Source organism: Rana temporaria, chromosome 8, assembly GCF_905171775.1.
Source record: "Rana temporaria chromosome 8, aRanTem1.1, whole genome shotgun sequence".
In the NCBI taxonomy this organism is placed as follows: Eukaryota; Metazoa; Chordata; class Amphibia; order Anura; family Ranidae; genus Rana; species Rana temporaria.
Window position 1 is genome coordinate 57,267,330 of NC_053496.1, and position 24,845 is coordinate 57,292,174.

At 44.1% G+C, this 24,845-nt stretch overlaps 1 protein-coding gene across 1 annotated transcript in view; it reads right to left on the minus strand.

The window, feature by feature from the left end:
- LOC120946958 (gamma-aminobutyric acid type A receptor subunit pi) overlaps window positions 1–24,845 on the minus strand; it is a 115,383-nt gene that overhangs the window by 22,259 nt on the left and 68,279 nt on the right. Inside the window, exons 5-6 of the mRNA XM_040361828.1 lie at window positions 22,088–22,305; window positions 12,051–12,133 (exon numbers count right to left, since the gene is read on the minus strand). Of these exons, the coding sequence (XP_040217762.1) occupies window positions 12,051–12,133; window positions 22,088–22,305 (301 nt within the window). The remainder of the gene's footprint in view (window positions 1–12,050; window positions 12,134–22,087; window positions 22,306–24,845) is intronic.

The window sequence follows — 24,845 nt, forward strand, 5'->3', positions numbered from 1 at the left end:
GAGTTGCTGGGCTGCCATGCATTCCAACTTGCTTTCCAAATGGGCATTCAGTGCTGCTGGAGGTTTTGTTACTGATCATAGAAGGGGTCTGTCCACAGACTCGTGGACCGTCTGACTTTTATCAAAATGAATCAGTCCTGGATTTACAGAAGCTATGAAGCATCTGATGCCGATGTCACCAATTAAGTGTTTTTGGGATGTGAAATCACTGCAGGACTAGTGTTGTGTTGTGCCTAGTGTTGTGGGTATTGATTTAATCTGGAAGAATGTTTTTGGTGTAGGTTTCATGGGCACAATTAACACCCAAAGGCCGATTTTTCCACACCTGTTTGGCAGGTGCATATCATTACAATTTTTGACAGCACGGCCAATTCTTAAGCCTCGTACACACGATTGGATTTTCTGCAGACACAGCCTCAAATTTTTATCCGAAGGGCGTTGGCCAAAAACTTGTCTTGCATACAAATGGCACACAATTGTTGGTCAACAAACACAAACGTAGTTACGTACTACATGGTTTTTCAGCTCTTTAGCACCACCCTTTGGACACCTTCTGCTAATGTCGTGTTTAGTGAGCATTGATTTGTACTTTGGACTTTTGTCCGACGGACTTGTGTGCACACGCTTGGAAAATCCGACAACAGAGCATTGTGCGCGGAAAATTTTAAAGCCTGCCATCCAACATTTGTCTGCAGAAAATCCGACAACAATTGTCCAATGGAGCATACATGGTTGGATTTTCCGCCAAAAGCCTATCATCACACAATTCCCGTCGAAAAATCTGATCGTGTGTACGAGGCTTAATTTTCATCAATAGTACCTCTATAGGGTGACGGTGGGAAGGCACCACTGACACCCGAAGACCAATTTTTTCCGCACCTGTTTGACAGATGCATATCATTACAATTTTTGACAGCAAGGCCAATTCTTGCTTTCATCAAGAGTAACTCTATAGATTTACTGTTACAATTTTTCCGCACCCGTTACAGAAGTAGAAATCCAAAGTCTGTGGTAGAGACACCAAAATGTATCCAAAAAATCTCTAATCTTGTTCCTCGTGCATGACATTGTGGCCTCATAATACAGACTGGCTCCACCGTTGCTTACAAAATAGAGAAAACTTGCAGGGAAAATTTCCTTTTTTTTGGCTTTATAAATGCAATTATTGCTGCAGCAGCTTCTATACACAGTACAGATGTGCCACTTTACAGGTGGACTAAGGGGACTATATTGAAAGGAATTTTTTATTTTTATACTTTCACAAAAACACTGCTCATTTAAAAATTACTTTTTTTTACAAACTTTCTTTCATTTATACATGTCCCCCAGGGCAAAACTCAGACCCCCATAACCACTGTATGCTCAATTACTTGCATATAAGCCTTCAAAATGGGCACGATTTTTAGACTTCAATGGGGTTCGTTATTCAAACTTTCCTGATGTTCGAAAGTTCTGGTGCGAACCGAACAGGGGATCATTCCGCCTATCCCTAGTCACTGGAATAGGTGTCCTTACTGAATAATTTCTGGTGACAACTCTATTTTCTTTTTTTTACATTTGGGTTTGTCAGTTTATAGTAAAAAAAAAAAAAAAAAAATATAGCAAAATAAAAGCCTGTTTTGTAAATTTTAAAAATTATTTAGGTAGGTAAATTGAGTTATAGTACTGATGCTGCTGAATTTGGCCTGGTCATCTAGGCTTTGATGACCTCTGACCAGTGGCAGCTGCTCATGCAGTGCGCAGAGACGCCGCCCCCCTAATCCATGCTTCCGGACCCTAATCTACATGCAGGGTGCTGGACACATGGATTTCATTTTTTTTTTGTTTTGTTTTTTAGAAGCACATGATTAGAGCCAGAGGCTATAATTGGCTTAAAAAAGGATGAATTCAGGGCACAGAGCACTGTGCCCGGAGCCCAATCAGTTGCGTGACATTAGCAAATGAATATTCGCTAATGTCTTCCTGTTTCTCCTCCTGGCCAATCAGGAAGCAGGAGTCCTAAGACCCGATTGGCTGTGGGTCCTAAGTCCTGATTGGCCAGGAGGAGAAGCGACCTCCGGGACTCGGAGGGAGGCGCAGGGGGGAAGCCACGACCTAGATGGGTAAGTGCAGGGGCTGCCAGGGGGCCTGGCATGCGATGGGCGATCAAGCGACAAGGAAGCAGCGATCGAGTGTGCGCCAGGGGAGTCTGGCTGACTGGGGAGACCGTGCCCCCCCCCCAAGAAAATAAAGCACCAACCGCCACAGCCTCTGGCTATATTGTTTAGGTTTTTTTTTTATTACAGATTAGCACAGAATATACTGTATACATCCTTAAATATTCAGGCCCAGATTCTCATACATTTACGTTGCTCCTGTGCAGCGTAACGTATGTGATTTACGTTACACCGCCGCAGGTTTACAGGTTTACAGCCTGATTCTCAGAACACTTACCTGTAAACTTGCGGCGGTGTATCGTTAAATCACTCGGCGCAAGCCCGCCCAATTCAAATGGAGCGGGCACCATTTAAATTAGGCGCGCTCCCGCGCCGAGCGTACTGCGCATGCTCCGTCGGGTAAATTACCCGACATGCATTGCGCTAAACTACGTCGCCCCAACGTCATTTGCTTAGACGTTTACGTAAATGGCGTCTAGCGCCATTCACGGACGTCTTACGCAAACGACGTAATTTTTTTTAAATCCGACGCGGGAACGACGGCCATACTTAACATTGGTTGCCCCTCCTAATAGCAGGGGCAACCTTACGCGTCGCGTACGCTACGGAAACAACGTAAATTCTCAGCGTCGACCGCCCGTATGTTCGGGAATCTCGCGTAATTACCTCATTTGCATAGACGATGACGGGGAAAACGACGATGCGACACCTAGCGGCGGGAAAAAAAATTGCTTTTAAGATCTGACAGCGTAAGAGCCTTACGCCTGTCAGATCTAATGGGTATCTATGCGTAACTGATTCTAAGAATCAGTCGCATAGATACCCGGGGCCAGATGAGGAGTTACGACGGCGCAAATGGTGTTGCGCCGTCGTAACGCCTTTGAGAATCTGGGCCATAGTGTTTGAGGTGAAAAGAAGAATCACGAAAAAAAGTTAAGTATTCTGATGGGTCATTTTACCTAAATAACTCATTAATTTTTGTCATAACGAATGGTACTTTTTTTCACAAAGAAAAATTTGACTTCAAATTAAGTGTGTATTGTAAATATTTTATGAACTTGTCAGTTGTGGCTGCTCAGGGCTTGAAATCAGTCTTTATGTCAAATAACTATTAGACATTATTAATTATATATAAATGTGTGAACTTTATATAGCCAAGCTTTTTACGTATCCCTCTCTGAAATGTGGCTGAGAGGGCGAGGCATCAGTTCACATACTGTAGAGGCTAATCCACGAGAGATGGCTGATGGCATCAGCAGTGATGACTGACCAAATCAATTTCAGGCTTATACAGTATATAAGACACAAGTGAATGTAGTTGTGCATTCATCAATATATCTGTAGCACCCTCTAATGTGTGCTTGAAGTAGTATTAGCCTTTATGTAGCACCCTCATAGGTAGGTATTAGAAGAGAGTATAGTTTTGGGTCTTTCATTATATAAATTTACAATGTTCTCTGCCTACCAGGGAGCAGGATCTATTAGTAAGGTCTGCTCATCAAAAAACACAAAAACACTAGCACTCAAATTGGTGAATGATAATAATAATACTAATACAAATTATATAAAAAATCAGGAGGTAACAAAACGTCTCAGAAGCGAATATATGAGTCCAGAGCAGCAAGGTAAAATTGTACCCGGAAGTACCAACTGCACACAAACTAAACAGACTAGTCTTGTATCTACAGACGGCAGTCAGCGGCGCATGAGAGTGATGTCATCGGCTCACAGGGACAGAGGAGTGTGTGCATTTCTCGGCTAAGCGGAGTTACTGTTCTGGCCAACGTCGTTTATGCTGGAGGCCCCCCCCCCCCATTCTCGATGGTTTTGCTGGCTTGTACACTGGGTTCAGCTTAAGGTACTGTGAACATACCCCTTTCCACCATATGAGCCTTTGAGCCTTGCATCAGGAACTTTAAACCTCTTCGTCGGTATGGAGTGTGGACTTCCACACTGTCTATTGTGAACTTCTCGCTACTCATGATTCCTCATGGATAACTTTTATTTGTGTTTATATTGGATTGGAAACATTCCATTGCAATATTTTATATGACATGGACTTCCTTTATTTTATTAAACTACTTGTTTGAGTTCATGAGTGCTGGTTCTAGTGTTTAGCTTAAGGTCGGCTCATGGTGTTCAGGTACAGCTCAGCTTGTCTGGAAGTTTCACCCTGGTCCAATAGGGAGGCATATTGGACAGTGGGAGAAAAACTGACAAGTGAGGGCACAGGCATTTTTACAGCCCTGGCTATTGGCAGAGGAACGTGCCTCATTACATGCTGGGTGACTGTATAAATGCCAAGGGCACACATGCTCAGCGTCATCGGCTGGAGAACGAGGTCCCAGAGGGAGGGGGCGGCTACCACTCCTCTGTAGAAGTAGCCATGGGACCTTGGGTAGTCAACCTGAGGCTTGAAAGTAAAAGAGAAGCTGAACCCAGAGGTCCTGCAGAGCTGACTGGAAGGGAAACACCAGGAAAGATCTGATTCTGCCTACTGTAAGTACAGATCTGTGTCGTGGGGCCAGTCTTGTGAGGGCCATTCCTTCAGTTGGAAGAGTCAGTGGACGGGGGTCAGTCAAGGGGATGCTAGATAGTGTCCTGAAGAGAAAATAGTTGCATCAAGTCTGCTGCTAGAAAGAGCAAGAAGACCTAATTCTTCCATACATGTGGCAGTATTGTAAAAGCAGTGTGTCTGCTTCCACAAGTATTCTGATGAGGCCAATTGAGAGTTGTACTTATCTGCTGTGAATAGTTTCAGTTGGAGTATCCCACTCTTCCCTTCTCCCATCCAAATTCCACATTAAATATATTCAAAAAACAAATACCCTGGCCTGTTTATTGAGTAACAAGCTAACAGGAGTAAGGGGTGATATGTGAAAACCCTCCAGCAACTGTCTGCAGGTAATCAGAGGGAGGCCTAAGTCAACACTCAGAAAGCCCTACGGGGACAGTGATACATTTAGAATAGGTAAATTCTAGTTTAACTCAGGGCTAAGACTAATGCCCCGTACACACCATCACTTTATGTGATGAAAAAAAATTACGTTTTTAAAAACGTCACTTTAATTGACCGTGTGTGGGGGAAAACGTCGTTTTATGTCTTCTAAAAAACGACCAAAAAAAATTGAAGCATGCTTCAATTTTATGTGTCGTTTTTCAAAACGTCAACTTTTACTTTACAGAAATTGACCGTGTGTAGCAAAAAACGTCATTTAAAACAACGTTTTTTCACCCGCGCATGCCCAGAAGCTACTTATGAAGTGAGCTTCAATGGAAAAACGTGGTGGAACGTAACCTCGCTTTGCTAGAACATTGTGAGAAAAACGATGGTGTGTAGGCAACTTCGTCTTTGAAAATTGAAGTTTCAAAAACGTCATTTTTTACTTCACAGAAAATGTTGTTTTTTTTCATCACATAAAGTGATGGTGTGTATGCGGCATTAGCTGTAAATCTGGGTCAGAGTTCAGTGATTCAGGGCTAGATGACTCATCCTGACAGCTCCACTAGTGCCTCCCCTGCTCCTGGGAATGTTCTAGGGCTAGTGGGAGGAAGTTAGAAGGAGCTGCCTGGAATATTTATGAGGCCTCGGCCAATCCCCAGTAGTGGGCAGGCAGGAAGAAGAGTTTACCTCATAAATAGACATGAGCCATGCCAGCAGGGGCTGTTGGGTGAAAGATGGAGATGCAGTGTTAAGGAGACCATCGGTGGCCCTTTAGGCACACCCACTAGTTTTGGGGCGGTGTGTGCAGGCTCAGTCGCTGGAAGGATCCTGCCATAACACACAAGGGGAAGTCTTTCCTGGAGGCATGGAAGCAAGAGAGAGGACAATGTGTGTAGATCAGCACTGCTGGGGACCAACAGGGGGGGGGGGGGGACTGCTACATGTAGCCATTCTCCCTGAAGACAGAAATGTGCTTAAGTCTTCCTGAGAGTCAGCTGGGTGGGCTGGTGAGAGTCAGCTGGATGGGCTGGTGAGAGTCAGCTGGGTGGGCTGGTGAGAGTCAGCCGGGTGGGCTGGTGAGAGTCAGCCGGGTGGGCTGGTGAGAGTCAGCTGGGTGGGCTGGTGAAGAGTCAGTTTGGAGGACTGGTGTGGAGAGAGTTAGCCTGGAGGGCTAGTGAAAGGGGCAGCTGCAGCCAGGTGGGTTGACAGTACCTGAATAGGTGGTGCTAGGATCAGTAGCCATAGAAGAGATGTACAAGATGTTCACTGTATTCTGCTACACAACGAGGGGCAACTATATTTCTGGCATGTTAACAGTAATTTTCTGAATGTATAGCATGTTTAAAGCGATAAAACATGGGAAAATGTGCATGTATTGCAGAGCTGTACTAAATGATTTTTTTTTTGTTTTTCTTACCTAGGCATCTGCCTTAAAATGCATCTAAATATCTAGATGGGGACATTAATCAATCCTGTCGCATGGCAAAGCAATGCTAAACAGAAGCAACGAGAACCACTGTGAGACAGATTTATTACAAGCTTAGAGCCAGAGTCATAAATTCTTTCTTTGGCTGCGTTCCACTTTGAGACCTTTTCTTACACTTTTTATTTACATTTAAAAACCAGCATTTATGCTAGAAAACGATTAAAGCGGAGGTCCACACAAAAATCCGCTGTCCGGATTCCTCCCCCCCCTCCGGTGTCACATTTAGCACCTTTCAGGGGTGAGGGGGGAGCAGATATTTGCACCCACTTCCGGTCATAGACCCCCGTATTATCTGCCGCAGTCTACGCCACTCCTGGCACCCCCCCCCCCCCGCTGTCTTCTGGAAGACACACATGTCCCAGAAGACAGCGAGGACCAGTGGCATTGCGCAGTGCGAGTCACTAATGTGCAGTAGGGAACCAGGAAGTGACGCTGCAAGGCGTCACTTCCCAATTCCCTTACCGAAGATGACCGAGGGACAGGTCGGATCTCGGGTGCCGACATCGCAGGCGCGCTGGACAGGTAAGTGTCCTTATTTTAAAAGTCAGCAGCTGCAGTATTTGTAGCTGCTGACTTAAAAAAAAAAAAAAAAGTAATTGGCTGCTAGAATGGCTTTTACAGAAAACAGCAACACCAACGCTAAAAAAAACAATAGTGGGATCATGACTGTAGTTGCAGGCATCATCCCGGTATAAGCACTTAAAGCGCCAACGTGTATTTACATTAGGTGGTCTGCAAATGGTTAAACCTGACCTTGATCACTTCCTAATTGTGCTTCCCTTCTTCTTAAAGCAGAACTTTACCCAGATAAGCTTTTTTTTAAATAATGTTCTCTAGCAAGGAACATACAATAATGATGCTACCAAAATTAGCGTGTGCTTCAAATTGCCTCCAGCATTATTCTTGTTTCTTCTTGCTGGAGGCTGCCATTTTGTTGAAGCCCAGAGCAGTCACTTCCTTTTTGAGAACTCTCCCCCTCTCCTTAGTGTCAAAAACTGTATTTTACTTTCTGCAATTAAAGCAGTATTAAACTCAAAAGCAACCATTGATTATATTGCAGCGTACCAATTCTTAAAACCTTTATCCCAAAAGGCAACCTGTCAATCGCAATCTATCCATGGATCATGGAAGGCAACGGTAGATGACATCCCCTCCTTGCCAGCCCCTTTGGTTCTCTAATGAACTGAAAACGGGGTTGTCAGCCCATGGCTTCTGATACATCTAGGATCCTCCAACAGTGAGATCTCCTAGCCATGATTCCCAATTCTGCTCCTGTTGACCTGAAACTAGCTTCATGCCCACCAGCTTCATGTTATTTTCACATGCACTTTTGTCTTGCAGCACTTGGGTTCTTGGTTTAAATCCCAAGCAGAACACTACATGCATGTTGTTTGCATGTTCTTCCTGGTTTTCCTCCCACACTCCAAATACATGCTGGTAGAAATAATTGCCTCCTGCCAAAACTGGCACTAGTATGCATGTCAGATAGGGACCTTAGTTATGTAAACTAATCAAGGGCAGAGACTGATATGAATGTTCAGTATGTAAAGAGTTGTGTACATTGTTTCTGATATATAAATATTTTGAATCAATAAATAAATAATTTAGCCACTTGCCACTTATACTGCGGGCGAGTGGAAACGCAAAGCAACGTACCTGTAAATTGCTGCTTACTTTTGGGTTTAGAGCTTGCGCACGTGCATCCCCCACCCAGCACTGGCTGTTATTGAACACAGTGGGAGCCTGTCAGCAAGTCCCAGCCAATGATTCATGGCCCTGACCTGATTGGCTGTGCACTACCATCATGCTTATATAATTTAAAACGCTACTCACATTTACCTGGTGCTTGCAGCGCATCAGGCTATAACAGGCCAAAATCCCAGTCTGCGATCCGGTATCTCTGTGCTGTAGCAGTAACCACTGGTGCCCCATGGACTCCCAGCTCAACGTTGGATTTGGGTGCTATTTCTGGAATAGAAACCCCCCTGAAGAAGACAGGTGACCCTGTGTCGACACGCGTTGGGAAGGGGCAAGGACGGAGACAGCACCGAATCCAACTTGGAGCTAGGAGTCCATGGGCGTCAGTGGTTACTGCTACAGTATGGAGATACCAGATCACAGACTGTATTTTTAACCTGCTATGGCCTGATGCAATGCAAGCACCAGGAAAACGTGAGTGTCAATTTTAAAAGGAATAAATAGCGTTTTAAACTATATAGCACTATTGTAGTCTCTCTTATTTGCATATACCATTACTGTGGCTACTGTTTCAAAATGAGGCCGCAATATTTAAGGGGAGAAATCCAGGCGATCCAGATCACAGTATTTAGCACAGGAGAGGCTAAATCGCTATATTTGACCAAACTCAACTGTAGAGCCGCGTACACACAGTGTTTTTTTGTGATGAAATAAAACAACGTTTTTTATCATGAAACAAAACAACGTTTTTCAAACTTCATTTTAAAAAACGACGTTGCCTACACACCATCGTTTTTTTAAAATGCTCTAGCAAAGCACGGTTACGTTCAGCACGTACGACGGCACTCTGTTCTATTCAAGCTTGCATCATAACTCGCTTCTTAGCATGCGCGGGTTTAAAAACGTTGTTTTAAACGTCGTTTTACCCACACACTATCATTTTAAATGACACAAAAAACAACGTTTTGAAAAACGACGTGTTCGAAGCGTGTTTGATTTTTTTTTTGTCGTTTTTCAGACGACATACAACAATGTTTTCCCCACACACGGTCATTTTAAATGACATTTTTAAAAATATTGTTTTTTTTCCATCACAAAAAACGACCATGTGTACACGGCATGAGGTTGCACAGAGCGAAGTAGGGATACATTTGAGGGAGGAAGCACACTGAGGTGTTACTTTAGTTTTATTATCACAACCACCATTGGAAGAATTTGGATTAAGAAGCATTTAACTGTGAATGGTGTCCGGATGGTGGGATTTACCATGTAAAATATCATACGGACTGCACTTATTGTATACTTATTACTTATCATATTGATTATAATTTTGTATACATTAATATGCACACTGGTATTGCATGTTTTTTTCAGTATTAAGGATCACATTGGCACATTGTGATTGGAAGTATCGTGTTTAATCACGTTTGAGTTTTTCATTTATGTAAATTTTTTTTGCAATGCAACTTTGTACTTTTTATAAGTTTCTTTTATGTGTGATTTTGAATCAATTTCGTTCTAAATGTTTTTTTTTTCTTTGTTTTCTTTGTCTGAATTTCTCACGTCCTGTTCCTCCTTAGAAAGCTGTTCTAACCCCCAGCCAGAATGGCTCAGATGATGGGGGCAAGCTTACTCGGAGGAACAGGAAGTGGGAAATTCAGACAAAGAAAAAAAAAAACATTTATAGCTGGATTCAGGTAGGGCGGCTCACTTTTGAGGTGGCGTATCGTATTGCATATACGCTACGCCGCCGTAAGTCAGAGAGGCAAGTGCTGTATTCACAAAGCACTTGCCTCCTAAGTTACGGCGGCGTATCGTAAATGGTCCAGCGTAAGCGCGCCTAATTCAAATGAGGATGAGGGGGACGTGTTTTATGTAAATTACTCGTGACCCGACGTGATTGACGTTTTTTACGAACGGCGCATGCGCCGTCCGTGGACATATCCCAGTGTGCATTGCTCCAAAGTACGCTGTTCCGACGTGAGCGTAAATTATGTCCAGCCCGATTCGCGTACGACTTATGCAAACGACGTAAAAAGATAGGCCTGTTCCGACGTCCATACCTTGCATGGGCTGCGCCACCTAGGGACCAGCTTTATCTTTACGCCGGCGTATCTCTAATGTAAACGGCGTAACTAATTGCGACAGGCGCACGTACGTTTCTGAATCGGCGTATCTAGTCATTTGCATATTCTACACCGAACTCAACGGAAGCGCCACCTAGCGGCCAGCATAAATATGCACCCTAAGATACGACGGCGTAGGAGACTTACGCCACTCGTATCTTAGCCTAATTTAAGCGTATCTGGTTTCCAGAATACGCTTAAATTTGCGACAGCGTCAATTCAGAGTTACGACGGCGTATCTACTGATACGCCGGCGTAACTCTCTGTGAATCTAGCTATTAGAAGGGAAATCGAAGGAAAAGGTAAGTGAACCAACAATGCACTATCTTAAAGGAACCTATTTAGAAAATAAAAAACAAACCTTTACAACCCTTTAAACCCACAAGTGATTTTTTTACCACTAATATTCCTTTATATTGGCTTTTAATATTTATATTGGCAATTTAAAAAATGGATGAAATGTTTAGCATTGGGAAACACTTTTTGAAAGATAAATAGTGCATTATATATAGAACTACTGTATATAGACCAAAATGAGGGACAGATAAATCAGGGACAGTCCCTCAAAAACAGGGACAGTTGAAAGCATTTTAAAGGAAGAAACATACAAAGCACATTAGGGCTTCTTCACACATCAGCTGAGACCTGTTGTCAGGGCCCTAGCTCCGTGGACCTCCGTATGGCGCGCATGCGCGGCAGATCGGCACCCCAGCGCTTGCTTGGACACTTCAGGCTTGTGCGCATGCGCGTGCGTGGCACGGCGGCCCGGCGCGTGCATGAGCGCGCGCACCTGCTCAGGACCAATCACAGGCATGACCGCCCTATTTAAACCAGCCCCTGTCTGAAGACAGGTTGCTGGTTTATCATCAGCTAATGTGTCCTGTTACCTGTTTCCTTGAAACCTTTCCTGGAATTCCTCGCGACTCAGCTCTCACCCGGAACTTGACCTCGGCTTGCTCACTACTCTATTGAACTCTCCTGACCCCGACCTTTTGGCTTGTGACCTGGACTTTGCTGCTATCTCCTGCCCCTGAACCTTTGGCCTGTGACCCGGATCCACTGCTGTCTCTGCTACTTGTACCCCGGCTTGTACCCTGGACTTACCTCATCTGTTTCCTGAACCCGATCAGTGCCTGCATCCCGGTCCTGTCACCGCTTGTCTCCTACTTCCGGTTGCTGCCATACAGAGCCTACCGCTATCTACTACAGCCACCATCAAGCTCTGCTTCTCCGCTGGCACCGGTACCTCCTCGTGCTTCTGCTTCCTGTCTCAACTCCAGGGGGCGGGCGCGCTTGGTCGTAAAGGTGAGCCACCCTCTGCATTTTGGTCTCGGTGAGTACTTGGTTCCTGACACCTGTACACTGTGAATCAGCTGCATGTTTGGAGCCGTAAGGCGCTGCATGCAGACAGCCCAAGTAAGTCTATGGGACGCAGTGACTGTACGGACAGTCGGACACAGACATTCTAATTTGACAGGCATGCGGCTAAAGGTGGGTGACCCCAAACACAGACAATGTGCATTCGGAGCCACTTACTCTTACCTTTATGCCTATGTAGAGGGTTCCTTTGACATAGACACAGTGAACAGAATTATTTGTGGTAGTTATATGATTATAAGTATAATAAAATAAGCACTTACAGCTTTCAAGTTGCAGAGTACAGGTCTGCTTATCCATGGGATATTTGGTTAAATCCATGCTGCATGCTACAGTGGTCGTTATCCTGCAAGAAATAAATCACCATGACTGAACTGCACTGGGATGATACACCAAATTAAATTACAATGCTGATGGAAGACAGTGTACTCTCCGTGTCATAAGGAAACATCCCCAAAATGTATATTTCTTTATATTTCTCCGCGGTAATAACAGCTGACAGATTTCAGGTGGTGCAAATGAATCTGACAGAATAAAAGAGATCCAGAACATAACAGAGAGATCCCCGAACTCCATGAGATTGACAGTTGTGTTCCAGCAGCCAGGCAGGAAAAGCTCTGAAGAATTTCAGTTTATTTTATGTATAAACAGTACTGCGTGACAGTATAGGCACTTACAGCAAGCGCTGAAGATCTGGAAATAAATTTTGTGAGGAAATGAAGAACTAAAGTCATATCTGCTCCGGAGCTCCCAGCACGGGGGGCCTGTAAACAAAGAACGTCAGCTGTAAAAGACTACCCCTGGCTGACTGCATAATGATTTGTGCAGACGGCAGCAGAATTTGGGAAATATATAGGATAAAATGAAAAGAAACCTGTCAGTATAGATTTTTTTTTTTTTTTTTTTAGCTGAACCCATCCTTTGTCTATGCAGGGTAAGCCAAAAGGTTTACATTAAAGCAACCCTGTCAGTATAAATGTAAAACGTTTAGAAAATCTTAGCCAGATTCAGGTAGAGTTACGCCGGCGTATCAGTAGATACGCCGTCGTAACTCTGAATCTGCGCCGTCGTATATTTAAGTGTATTCTCAAATTGAGATACACTTAAATCTAGCTAAGATACGACCGCCGGCGCCGTCGTATCTTAGCTGTCTATTTACGCCGGCCGCTAGGGGCGTGTACGCTGATTTACGCTGATTTACGCCTATTCACGAACGTACGCTTGCCCGTCGCAGTCCCCTTGTGTGACTGTATCTTTGGATTTGCATGTCCAGTTTTTATTAATAAAGACTACTTCTTCAAGTTCCTTTGGAGTGCGGCTGTCCATCCATTTCCACTTTTCCATGTTTAATGGGAGGCAATGATGGGCACTGATCAGCACTGGTAGGGGGCACTGATGAAGAACTGATTGGCAGCACTGCTAGGTGGCACTGATTGGCACCACTGGTGGGCATTGATAGGTGGCACTCGTGGGCATTGATAGGTGACACTGTTTTGCACTGGTGGGCACTGTGGGCACTGGCAGGTGGCACTGGCAGGCGGTAGTGGCAGGCACTGATGAGGCGGATGTGCCTCTTCGGGACCAATGTCCCTTGCACAAAAGCCAGTGATTGACTTTTTTTTCTCCTCACACTGTCAGCGTGAGGAGAGAAAAAGAAAACGATTACCAAGCTTTTACATCACGTGATCAGCTGTCATTGGCTAACAGCTGATCATGTGGTAAGGGGCCGGGATCGGTGACTCGGTGATCACAGCACTTGCCGCGCGCGCCATGCAGGAGGAATGCGGGGAAAGTGCAAAGGTGAGGACGTCTATTGATGGCCTCCCGGGAAAGTAGATCCGCGCTGTAGCCGTCATTTGGCTATAGCGCGGATGGGAAGTAGTTAAATATTGTGCCTGGGGGGGGTCCCCTTATTCTGCCTGTAAATTGGCACATTTTTCTCATATGTTTTACTGTGCCGCAGAGAAATTACATTTTTAAAAGGAAAACATGTCATTTAAAATTGCGGCTGTAATGTATTGCCAGATCCCGGCAATATAGCTACAAATTTTGAAAAAAATCGCCCAAAGTAAAAAAATATGGCGTGGGGTCCCCCCAAAATTCATACAGACCCTTATCGAACGCCCCCCCCCCCCTGAACCATACCAGGCCACTTGCCCTCAACATGGGGAGGGTGCTTTAGGGTCCCTTCCCCACAGCCTTTGCCCGGGGGTTGAGGGGGTATGCGGAGAGGGGGCTTAACGCAATCTGGAAGATCACAGCCCCCCTCATGTGAATGGGTATAGGGTTTATTGTACCCCGGTTACTTCACCGGTTGACCCGCCCTTGCCTATATAAGAGCTGTCACAGCCAAGAGACAGCAGTCGACTGGACCCCTCCCATCGAGGCATAGCTTTTCTTTTTTTCAATTTAAAAAAAGAAAAAGGATTTTTCAAAAACTGTCTCCTGTCGTTTTTTTGACACTTTTTTGGTGAATGGGTAGGGGGTACAATTTACCCCCTACCCATTTACATGGGTTAAAAGGGGCTTCCAGATTCCCAAAGCACCCTCCACATATTGAGGGCAAGTGGCCTGTTATGGTTTTACTGGTGTACCATGGCTGCTTGCTTGGATAAAGTTCTGGTATGGATTTTGGGGGGACCCCCACGCCATTTAAAACAATAAATTGGCCTGAAGTTCCCCTTAAAATCCATACCAGACCTGAAGGGCATTTTTTTTTTTCATTTTGGCATGGGGTTCCCCTCAATCACTTCAATACACTGTGTTATATATACTACACTGCCTGCACTGACTGAATATACAGTCTACACTGAATATCTAGTCTACACTAAATGCTAAATGCAGAGTATATACATATATATATATATATATATATATATATATATATATATATATATATATATATATATACTGCCACTAACTAACTAACTTTCCTGCCTAATCTCTAATCTAGCTCAATCTATTTCCATCCACAGTCATACACTATACAGGGAGTGCAGAATTATTAGGCAAATGAGTATTTTGACCACATCATCCTCTTTATGCATGTTGTCTTACTCCAAGCTGTATAGGCTCGAAAGCCTACTACCAACTAAGCATATTAGGTGATGTGCCTCTCTGTAATGAGAAGGTGTGTGGTCTAATGACATCAACACCCTATATCAGGTGTGCATAATTATTAGTCAACTTCCTTTCATTTGGCAAAATGGGTCAAAAGAAGGACTTGACAGGCTCTGAAAAGTCAAAAATAGTGAGATATCTTGCAGAGGGCTGCAGCACTCTTAAAATTGCAAAGCTTCTGAAGCGTGATCATCGAACAATCAAGCGTTTCATTCAAAATAGTCAACAGGGTCGCAAGAAGCGTGTGGAAAAACCAAGGCGCAAAATAACTGCCCATGAACTGAGAAAAGTCAAGCGTGCAGCTGCCAAGATGCCACTTGCCACCAGTTTGGCCATATTTCAGAGCTGCAACATCACTGGAGTGCCCAAAAGCACAAGGTGTGCAATACTCAGAGACATGGCAAAGGTAAGAAAGGCTGAAAGACGACCACCACTGAACAAGACACACAAGCTGAAATGTCAAGACTGGGCCAAGAAATATCTCAAGACTGATTTTTCTAAGGTTTTATGGACTGATGACATGAGAGTGAGTCTTGATGGGCCAGATGGATGGGCCGGTAAAGGGCAGAGAGCTCCAGTACGACTCAAAAGCCAGCAAGGTGGAGGTGGAGTACTGGTTTGGGCTGGTATCATCAAAGATGAGCTTGTGGGGCCTTTTCAGGTTGAGGATGGAGACAAGCTCAACTCCCAGTCCTACTGCCAGTTTCTGGAAGACACCTTCTTCAAGCAGTGGTACAGGAAGAAGTCTGCATCCTTCAAGAAAAACATGATTTTCATGCAGGACAATGCTCCATCACACGCGTCCAAGTACTCCACAGCGTGGCTGGCAAGAAAGGGTATAAAAGAAGAAAAACTAATGACATGGCCTCCTTGTTCACCTGATCTGAACCCCATTGAGAACCTGTGGTCCATCATCAAATGTGAGATTTACAAGGAGGGAAAACAGTACACCTCTCTGAACAGTGTCTGGGAGGCTGTGGTTGCTGCTGCACGCAATGTTGATGGTGAACAGATCAAAACACTGACAGAATCCATGGATGTCAGGCTTTTGAGTGTCCTTGCAAAGAAAGGTGGCTATATTGGTCACTGATTTGTTTTTGTTTTGTTTTTGAATGTCAGAAATGTATATTTGTGAATGTTTAGATGTTATATTGGTTTCACTGGTAAAAATAAATAATTGAAATGGGTATATATTTGTTTTTTGTTAAGTTGCCTAATAATTATGCACAGTAATAGTCACCTGCACACACAGATATCCCCCTAAAATAGCTAAAACTAAAAACAAACTAAAAACTACTTCCAAAAATATTCAGCTTTGATATTAATGAGTTTTTTGGGTTCATTGAGAACATGGTTGTTGTTCAATAATAAAATTAATCCTCAAAAATACAACTTGCCTAATAATTCTGCACTCACTGTACATGGCCGCTATGTAAGCAGCCATAGTATGGGGCGTGGACTTAGTCTCCCTGAGCCATGACTGGCCAAAGGCCTTTGGCCAATTATGGCTCTCGCAGCATAGCACACAGATTGGCCAAAGCTTGCAGGTCAGGCATCAATGCACTGCGATCTCGCAGTGCAGTATGGGGCATTCCGCGGAGCTCAAATTTCCCGCAAGCATCCCATATGTTCGGTTTGTTTTAGAACAAACAAACACGCGATGTTCGACTCAAACCGTGGGCTCATCCCTATCAGTAGACACAACAGCAAGTTGGAAGAAATACCTTTAATGTGAAGGAAATCATCTCTTATACAGTTGTCACTATAACATGTCATGTTTTCCCATTGGAAGACTTCTCTATTCCTGATTTGTTGACAACTCAAATTTGCATTAAGGCATCCCATTTACTGTGCATTGCATTGTGATGCATTGTGCATCAGTCTCTAATGTTTAATGAATTGGGTGTTTCACAATGGATGGTAGCCCAATGCATTGCAAAAGCATTTTAAAGTATAACTAAAGGAAAAACTTTTTTAGTTTTTGTTTTGATAGAGTGGAGAGGGATAAGAACACGTGTCCATTGTTTTGCTGTTTGTACCGCACCCTCTCTGTCTGTTATTTAAATATGAAAGGAAACCCCAAATTGTGGGTTGTCCACAGAAAAGTAATAGAGGGGAAATCTTCCAATGGGGACACCGATTCTGGAGACCTGGGGTCCCCAAGAAATTCCCTTAATTTGCAGGAATTTCCTATCACTTCCTGTTTGGCTATAGGGCAGGGAGTGAAGGTAAATCTCTACAATGGAATTCAGATGACCATAAAAAATCTGACAGGGGTTATAACCCTCCCTTGCTCTATTCAAAATAAAATAATAACAGAAAATTGTATCATACTTACCGTATGTCTATTTTCCTGGTGCCTATCCATGGCAGCATACATGTGATAGTAACCCCCCCTACTTCCGCCCACAGGACCAGTGCATAGCTATAAAGAGTTAATACCACACAACAGTCCATTCCCTGTACATCGCTAGGAATGAACTTCGTGGGTTCCATATGCTGCCATGGATAGGCACCAGGGACCGAAAGTTTCAGTAAGTATGATACAATTTTCTGTTTTGCTGATGCCTCCATGGCATCATACATCTGATCAATATCTAGCTACCAGGATGGGAAGCTTCAGCAAATCATATCATAAGAAAGTGAGTAAGCTACTGGCTTCACGCCAAAGACAGCTGCAGTGAGGACTAATCCCATTAGTAGTGCTGAAAGAATGCGCCATAATGGAACCTGATTGGTTCTCCTGCCTTTTCTGTTGGCTGACATCGATGTCCAGATGCTGCCGGAGGGGCTGTTGTGCGGGTGTTAACTCTTTAAGCTATGCACTACTATCAGATGTATGTTGCAATGGAGATACCAGGAAGACGTTTTGTAAATAGTTCTACTTTAACCTCTTAGCGCCCGTGCTATAGACAAAAGACGTCTACAGGGCAGGGCGTTCCTGCTGGGTGGACATCCATGGACGTCCTCCTGTTTACTTCCGTGGGCGCGCATCGGGGAAAAGTTGTAAAGCTGTAAACACACAGATCCACGTCCTGTCAGGGAGAGGAGACCGATGGTGGGTCCCTTGTACATAGGGACACAGATCGGTCTCCTCCCCTAGTCAGTCCCCCTCCCTCCACAGTAAGAATCACTCCCACGGAACACATTTAACCCCTTCCTCGCCCCCTAGTGTTAACCCCTTCCCTGCCATTCACATTTATACAGTAATCAGTGCATATTTATAGCACTGTTCGCTGTATAAATGTGAATGGTCCCTAAATAGTGTCAAAAGTGTTTGATGTGTCGCAGTCCTGACAAAAATTGCAGATCGCCGCCATTACTAGTAAAAAAAAAATCATAATTCTATCCCCTATTTTGTAGACGCTATAACTTTTGCGCAAACCAATCACTATATGCTTATTGCGATTTATTTTTTTACCAAAAATTTGTATAAGAATACGTATCAGCCTAAACTGAGGAAAAAATTGGGATATTTATTATAGCAAAAAGTAAGAAATATTGTGTTTTTTTTTTTCAAAATTGTCGGCCTTTTTTTACGTGCAAAAAATAAAAACCACAGAGGTGATCAAATACCTCCAAAAGAAAGCTCTATTTGTGGGGAAAAAAGGACGTCAATTTTGTTTGGAAGCCACATCGCATGACCGCGCAATTGTCACTCAAAGCATGACAGTGCTGAAAGCTGAAATTTTGCCTGGGCAGGAAGGGGGTATATGTGCCCAGTAAGCAAGTGGTTAATACAAGTGTTTTAGCTTGTGTTGCCTCAGCACAAAAGTGTGCATGGGGAGAGTTTCTACCCCTTCCCTACTCCATCAGGAGACATTTTCTGCTCAGGTGCTAATATGAAGAGTGACAAATGTCTTTATAGTGGGATTTTGCTGTGAGAATCATTGTCATTACATACGGTACTTTGTCACCTGCAAACTGCTGTAGATAAACCACATTTCAATATATAATTGGGCACAATGGATATTCATCATCCTATGCTGCCATACAATGTGTAATAAATAATATTTACAGAGCTTATCTCAATTCCCTGTCTCGCTTTATCAAATTTGTCAACTGTCTGGAAATAGACGGTTATGCTTGATACTGTAAAGAACCTGCCTCCAGTATAATGGTTTAAAATGATGCGCCATCAATCTCACTAAAATAACCTACAGTTTTAAGATGTCTTTTCTACTTGCATTCCACCACATGATTTCACTGAAAGCATACCTTGTTTTAGGTTTAGCCCCTTCTGGATATAAGTTATTGAGCAGTGGACACTTACAGCAACAACATTTCAAATTCTTTACAACAAAGTTATGTTGTATAGTTATGTAAGATACAAATCATGCTAGATTTAAATATATAAAAAATACATATTTCATAATGACCATCAGAAATATACATTCTACTCTATGCTCCAGCCACACTAAAGAGTAGCCTTTCTTGACCTTTGAAAAAATTGTCAGGTCTAAGGCTGGGTTCACACTGATGCAACATGACTATCATCCTTGTGACAAAGTAGTACTACAGCGCTACCACTGAATAATCCAAGGAAAAATAAATATAATAAATAAACAAATAATACAGCTGCAAACACAAGGGTGTACTAAACCAAACGTGAATAAAGAAAAAATGGGTGCTGCGCTAATAATAACTTATTATACCATACAGTAGTGCATAAGATATCCCCAATGAATAAAGGGACTAAGTCACGTGTCCAGTGACTATACGCATGGGGGAGGAGCCTAAGTGACGTGATTGACGGGAGTTTCGTCCCAGTGAGGAGATCGCAGCACTGAGCGGCATTTTTGACTCTACAGCTGAGCCTGATTAAACCTGAAGTGTATCGTGAGTGCAATCTTTGTATTGCAGTAATCCCTTTACTTTGCTTTACGTTATTTGCACCATATTTGTTTTCTTTCTCTCCTCTTTATGAGCGTTTTTTTACCTTGGGGGAAGAAAAAATCCTGGAGGAAGGAGTTTTGCATGTATTGAATCTTACTACAGGACTCTCTATCACAGGATTGTGTTTGCCTTTTTTGCCATAGTGATTGTGCAGTGTTCCTTCCATGGAAGATTTATGCTGACCTTTTGGGACTGGTATATTATTAATAATAATTTTTGGCACTAGCATTTTTTTGGCACCAGCATTTTAGCAATTTTTCAAATGTATTCATTTTATTAATGTTTATTTGCACCTTGATGCCCCTTTATTCACTGGGGATCTCTTATGCACTACTGTATGGTATAATAAGTTATTATTAGCGCAGCACCCATTTTTTCTTTTTTCTTTATGACTATCATCCTACTTTGCGCTGCTACATCTGTCCTACATCAATTCTACTTCGGTCCTACTTCCATCCGACTTGAATGAACAAGATAAGATTTTGCTTCGACTTTGAGATAGTCTGACTTATCCTTTGACCAATCAAAACATTCCCAGAGTGACATAAGGCCGGGTTCACACTGGTATGACACGACAGTTGTACTACATTGGATCCTACTTTGCCCTGCGACTTGAAGTCCGACATGCGTTTGACTTCAATGAACAGGGATCTGACTTCGATCCCCGATGAATCTTTAGGAAGAACGTCACGCTAAATAAAAAAAAATGGCATGGGTTCCCCCTCCAAGAGCATACCAGGCCCTTCGGTCTGGTATGGATTTTGAGGGGAACCCTCTACCCTGAAAAAACGGTGTGGGGGTCCCCCCAAAGTCCATACCAGACCCTTATCCGAACATGCAGCCCAAACAGTCAGGATAAGGTTGGAGACCAGCGAGCGCCCCCTCCTGTGCCGTACCAGGGCACATGCCCTCAACATGGGGACAAAGCACATTGTCCCCATGTTGATGATGACAAGGGCCTCTTCCCGATAACCCTAGCCGATGGTTGTCAGGGTCTGCGTGCAGGGGGCTTATAGGAATCTGGGAGCCCCCTATAATAAGGGGGCCCCAGATCCCGGCCCCCCACCCTATGTGAATGAGTATGGGGTACATTGTACTCCTACCCATTCACGTGGAATAGAAGTGTCAAAAATAAAACACACTATACAGGTTTTTAAAGTAATTTATTAGGCAGCCCCGGGGGTCTCTTCTGAGTTCTTCTCCCCTCTCCGTTTTTTTGCTCTCTCTTGCCCTAGAAGACATCAGCGAAGAAGGACCGGCAGAGGCAGAAGACATCAGCGAAGGAGTCAGAAGAGTCAGAGAGGGGGGGAGAAATTGTAAGAGATGCCGGAGCTGCCTTTATAAAATACTTTAAAAACCTGTGTACTGTGGGTGTTTTTTTGGACACTTTTTTTATGCGAATGGGTGCGAATTATACAATGTACCCTATACTTATTCACATAGGGTGGGGGCCGGGATCTGGGGACCCCCTTGTTAAAGGGGGCTTCCAGATTCTTATAAGCCCCCCCGCTCGCAGACCCCCAAACAACCAACGGCCAGGGTTGACGGGAAGAGGCCCTTGTCCCCATCAACATGGGTACAAGGTGCTTTGGGGTGGGAGGCGCAGTGCCCCCCTGCCCCAGAGCACCAACCCCCATGTTGAGGGCATGTGGCCTAGTATGGTTCAGGAGAGGGGGGGCGCTTTACTGACCTGCTGGGCTTCGTGTTTGGATAAGGGTCTGGTATGTAATTTGGGGGAAACCCCACACCGTTTTTTCGGTGTGGGATTCCCCTTAAAATTCATGCCAGACCGAAGGGGTCTGATATGGTCTTGGAGGGGGACCTCATGCCGTTTTTTTATTTATTTTATTTTTTTACATTTTGGCGTGGAGTTTCCCCTAAAGGTTCTTACCAAACAAAGTGCCTAGCATTGTCGGGATCAAAGTCGGATTCCCGTTCATTGAAGTCAGATGAATGACGGACTGCAAGTCGCAGGGCAAAGTTGTTTGACTGTCATGTCATACCAGTGTGAACCCCGCCTAATGGTTAGGATGCTACACCTGCAGGAAAGTAAGAAGATAATTGGTGTTATGCAGCTGGCTCTGATAAGTGCTGTTGGACCTGGAATTATTTAGACATCATTAGATAAAAGGTCGATCAACTACAACTCAAGGAACCCCTGGCAACTTCTGGAGGAACCCTGGGGTTGTACAGAACCTTTTTTGTTGAATATTTTTACAATTTTATTGTCTTGTGTGCTGACTTGTGTAGCCCAGATTACAAATTATTAATGCTAGGTGTGTACCTTAATGCGTAAAGAACCGTTCCATTGGGGTAAATCCGGATGAGGCGGTTTTCCACAGTGATGTCGTGAAGAAATGACTTTTTTGAATCCACTATAAATGTATCAGGGACCCACAATAATTCCACCAGACGGCCATCTAGACTTAGACTCTTGTTGCCTTCGAAGATGAGTCTTTCATCTGTCCAGCGCTGTCTCAGAAAGATGGTCGCAGTATAATCCTGAAGTAAAACAATCTATGCTGAGGCACTGTGCAGTGTAAAGGGTAATAACAACCATTCTATAGATAGTACAAAGTAACAAACTAAATATGTGCACTAATAAGAAATGCATATTTGTTATTCGTGTATGTTATTTTTACCAATGTTACAGAATTGTACAGAACATTTCAAAAATCAGAGACAGAGCAGTGACTGCTCTCCACATTTTCATATGACTATGCCAAAAGATTCAATCAGATGGGAGCCTCACAGCAGGGAGTTTCTTCTGTACCATCTCTTTGGATAGCCCATAATGCTCTATGAGTTCTTTGTCATGTGATAAATGTTTAATTCCAAAAACAAGGTTTTATAAAGTGTGTGTGTGTGTGTGTGTGTGTGTGTGTTTGGATAGATAGATAGATAGATAGATAGATAGATAGATAGATAGATAGATAGATAGATAGATAGATAGATAGATAGATAGATAGATAGATAGATAGATGATATGATAGATGAAATAAATTCCTTGCACATGTTTCAGGAGGTTGATATTTTTCACTTATGACTAGAGTTGAGCGAACCCGAACTGTAAAGTTCGGGTTCGGTACGGACTTTGGGTTTTTCCCGAACCCGGACCCGAACCTGAATAATTGGAAAAAGTTTGGGTCCGGGTTCGGAGTTCAGGAAAAAAAAATGTGCGGAGGTCCCCGCAAATTCAATAACCAGACCCTTTAGGTCTGGTATGGATATTAAGGGGAACCCCGCCGTCAATTTAAAAAAAAAATGACGTGCGGTTCCCACTAAATATCCATAACCAGACCCTTCAGGTCTGGTGTGGATTTTAAGGGGAACTTCACCCCAAATTTAAAAAAAAATGGCGTGGAGTTCCACCTAAAATCCACACCAGACCCGTTATCCGAGCACGTTGACCTGGCCGGCCGCAGAAAAGAGGGGGGGACAGAGTGCGGCCCCCCCTCTCCTGAACCGCACCAGGCCACATGCCCTCAACATTGGGAGGGTGCTTTGGGGTGCCCCCCAAAGCACCTTGTCCCCATGTTGATGGGGACAAGGGTCTCATCCCCACAACCCTTGCCCGGTGGTTGTGGGGGTATGCGGGCGGGAGGCATATCAGAATCTGGAAGACCCCTTTAACAAAGGAGACCCCCAGATCCTGACCCCCCCTGTGTGAAATGGTAATGGGGTACACTGTACCCCTACCATTTCACGAAGGAACACACACCGTTGAACAAAATACTTTATTAATTAAACCAAATAAAAATCCAGCGGTGAAAATAGACGATACATGCTGCTCCCTGATCCATCGTTGTCTTGTATCCAGCGGCGGGTTAGTTCTCTAGCGACGGGTGTACGGGTGTTCTCGCCCACGATTGATCCAGCGATGAGAGGATCCATCCATTCAGAGCACAGCTCCGTGAATGACGCGCGGGAGCTTGACGTTTCTTTTATAGGGGAGGCGGGCCACACGTCACGTGACCCCACCCCCCTCTGACGCACACTGTGCTACATCACTGGGAAAGCCCTATTCCTTACTAATCGTGGGCGAGAACACCCGTACACCCGCCGCTAGAGAACTAACCCGCCGCTGGATACAAGACAACGATGGATCAGGGAGCAGCATAGATCGTCTATTTTCACCGCTGGATTTTTATTTGGTTTAATTAATAAAGTATTTTGTTCAACGGTGTGTGTGTTTTTTTTCAGACAACTACTATTTTCACTTCCTTCGTGAAATGGTAGGGGTACCATTTCGCACAGAGGGGGGTCAGGATCTGGGGGTCCCCTTTGTTAAAGGGGTCTTCCAGATTCTGATAAGCCTCCCGCCCGCATACCCCCACAACCACCGGGCAAGGGTTGTGGGGATGAGACCCTTGTCCCCATCAACATGGGGACAAGGTGCTTTGGGGGGCACCCCAATGCACCCTTCCAATGTTGAGGGCATGTGGCCTGGTGCGGTTCAGGAGAGGGGGGGCGCACTCTGTCCCCCCCTCTTTTCTGCGGCCGGCCAGGTCAACGTGCTCGGATAACGGGTCTGGTGTGGATTTTAGGGGAAACTCCACGCCATTTTTTTTTTAAATTTGGGGTGGAGTTCCCCTTAAAATCCACACCACACCTGAAGGGTCTGGTTATGGATATTTAGGGGGAACCGTACGTAATTTTTTTTTTTAATTGACAGCGGGGTTCCCCTTAATATCCATACCAGACCTAAAGGGTCTGGTTATTGAATTTGCGGGGACCTCCGCGCATTTTTTTTTTCTAAAAGTCCGTGTCCCATTGACTACAATGGGGTTAGAAATTCGGGTTCGGGTTTCCGAACCCAAACTTTTTTTTTAAAGTTTGGGTTCGGACCCGAACCCGAAACATCCAGGTGTCCGCTCAACTCTACTTATGACAGATGTACTTTTAGGGCTCGTGCATACAGACACAATCACATGCACAGTACTGTGCAAAAGTTTTAAGCAGGTGTGAAAAAATGCTGTACTTTAAGAATGCTTTCAGAAATAGAAGTGTTAATAGTTTATTTTTATCAATTAACAAAATGG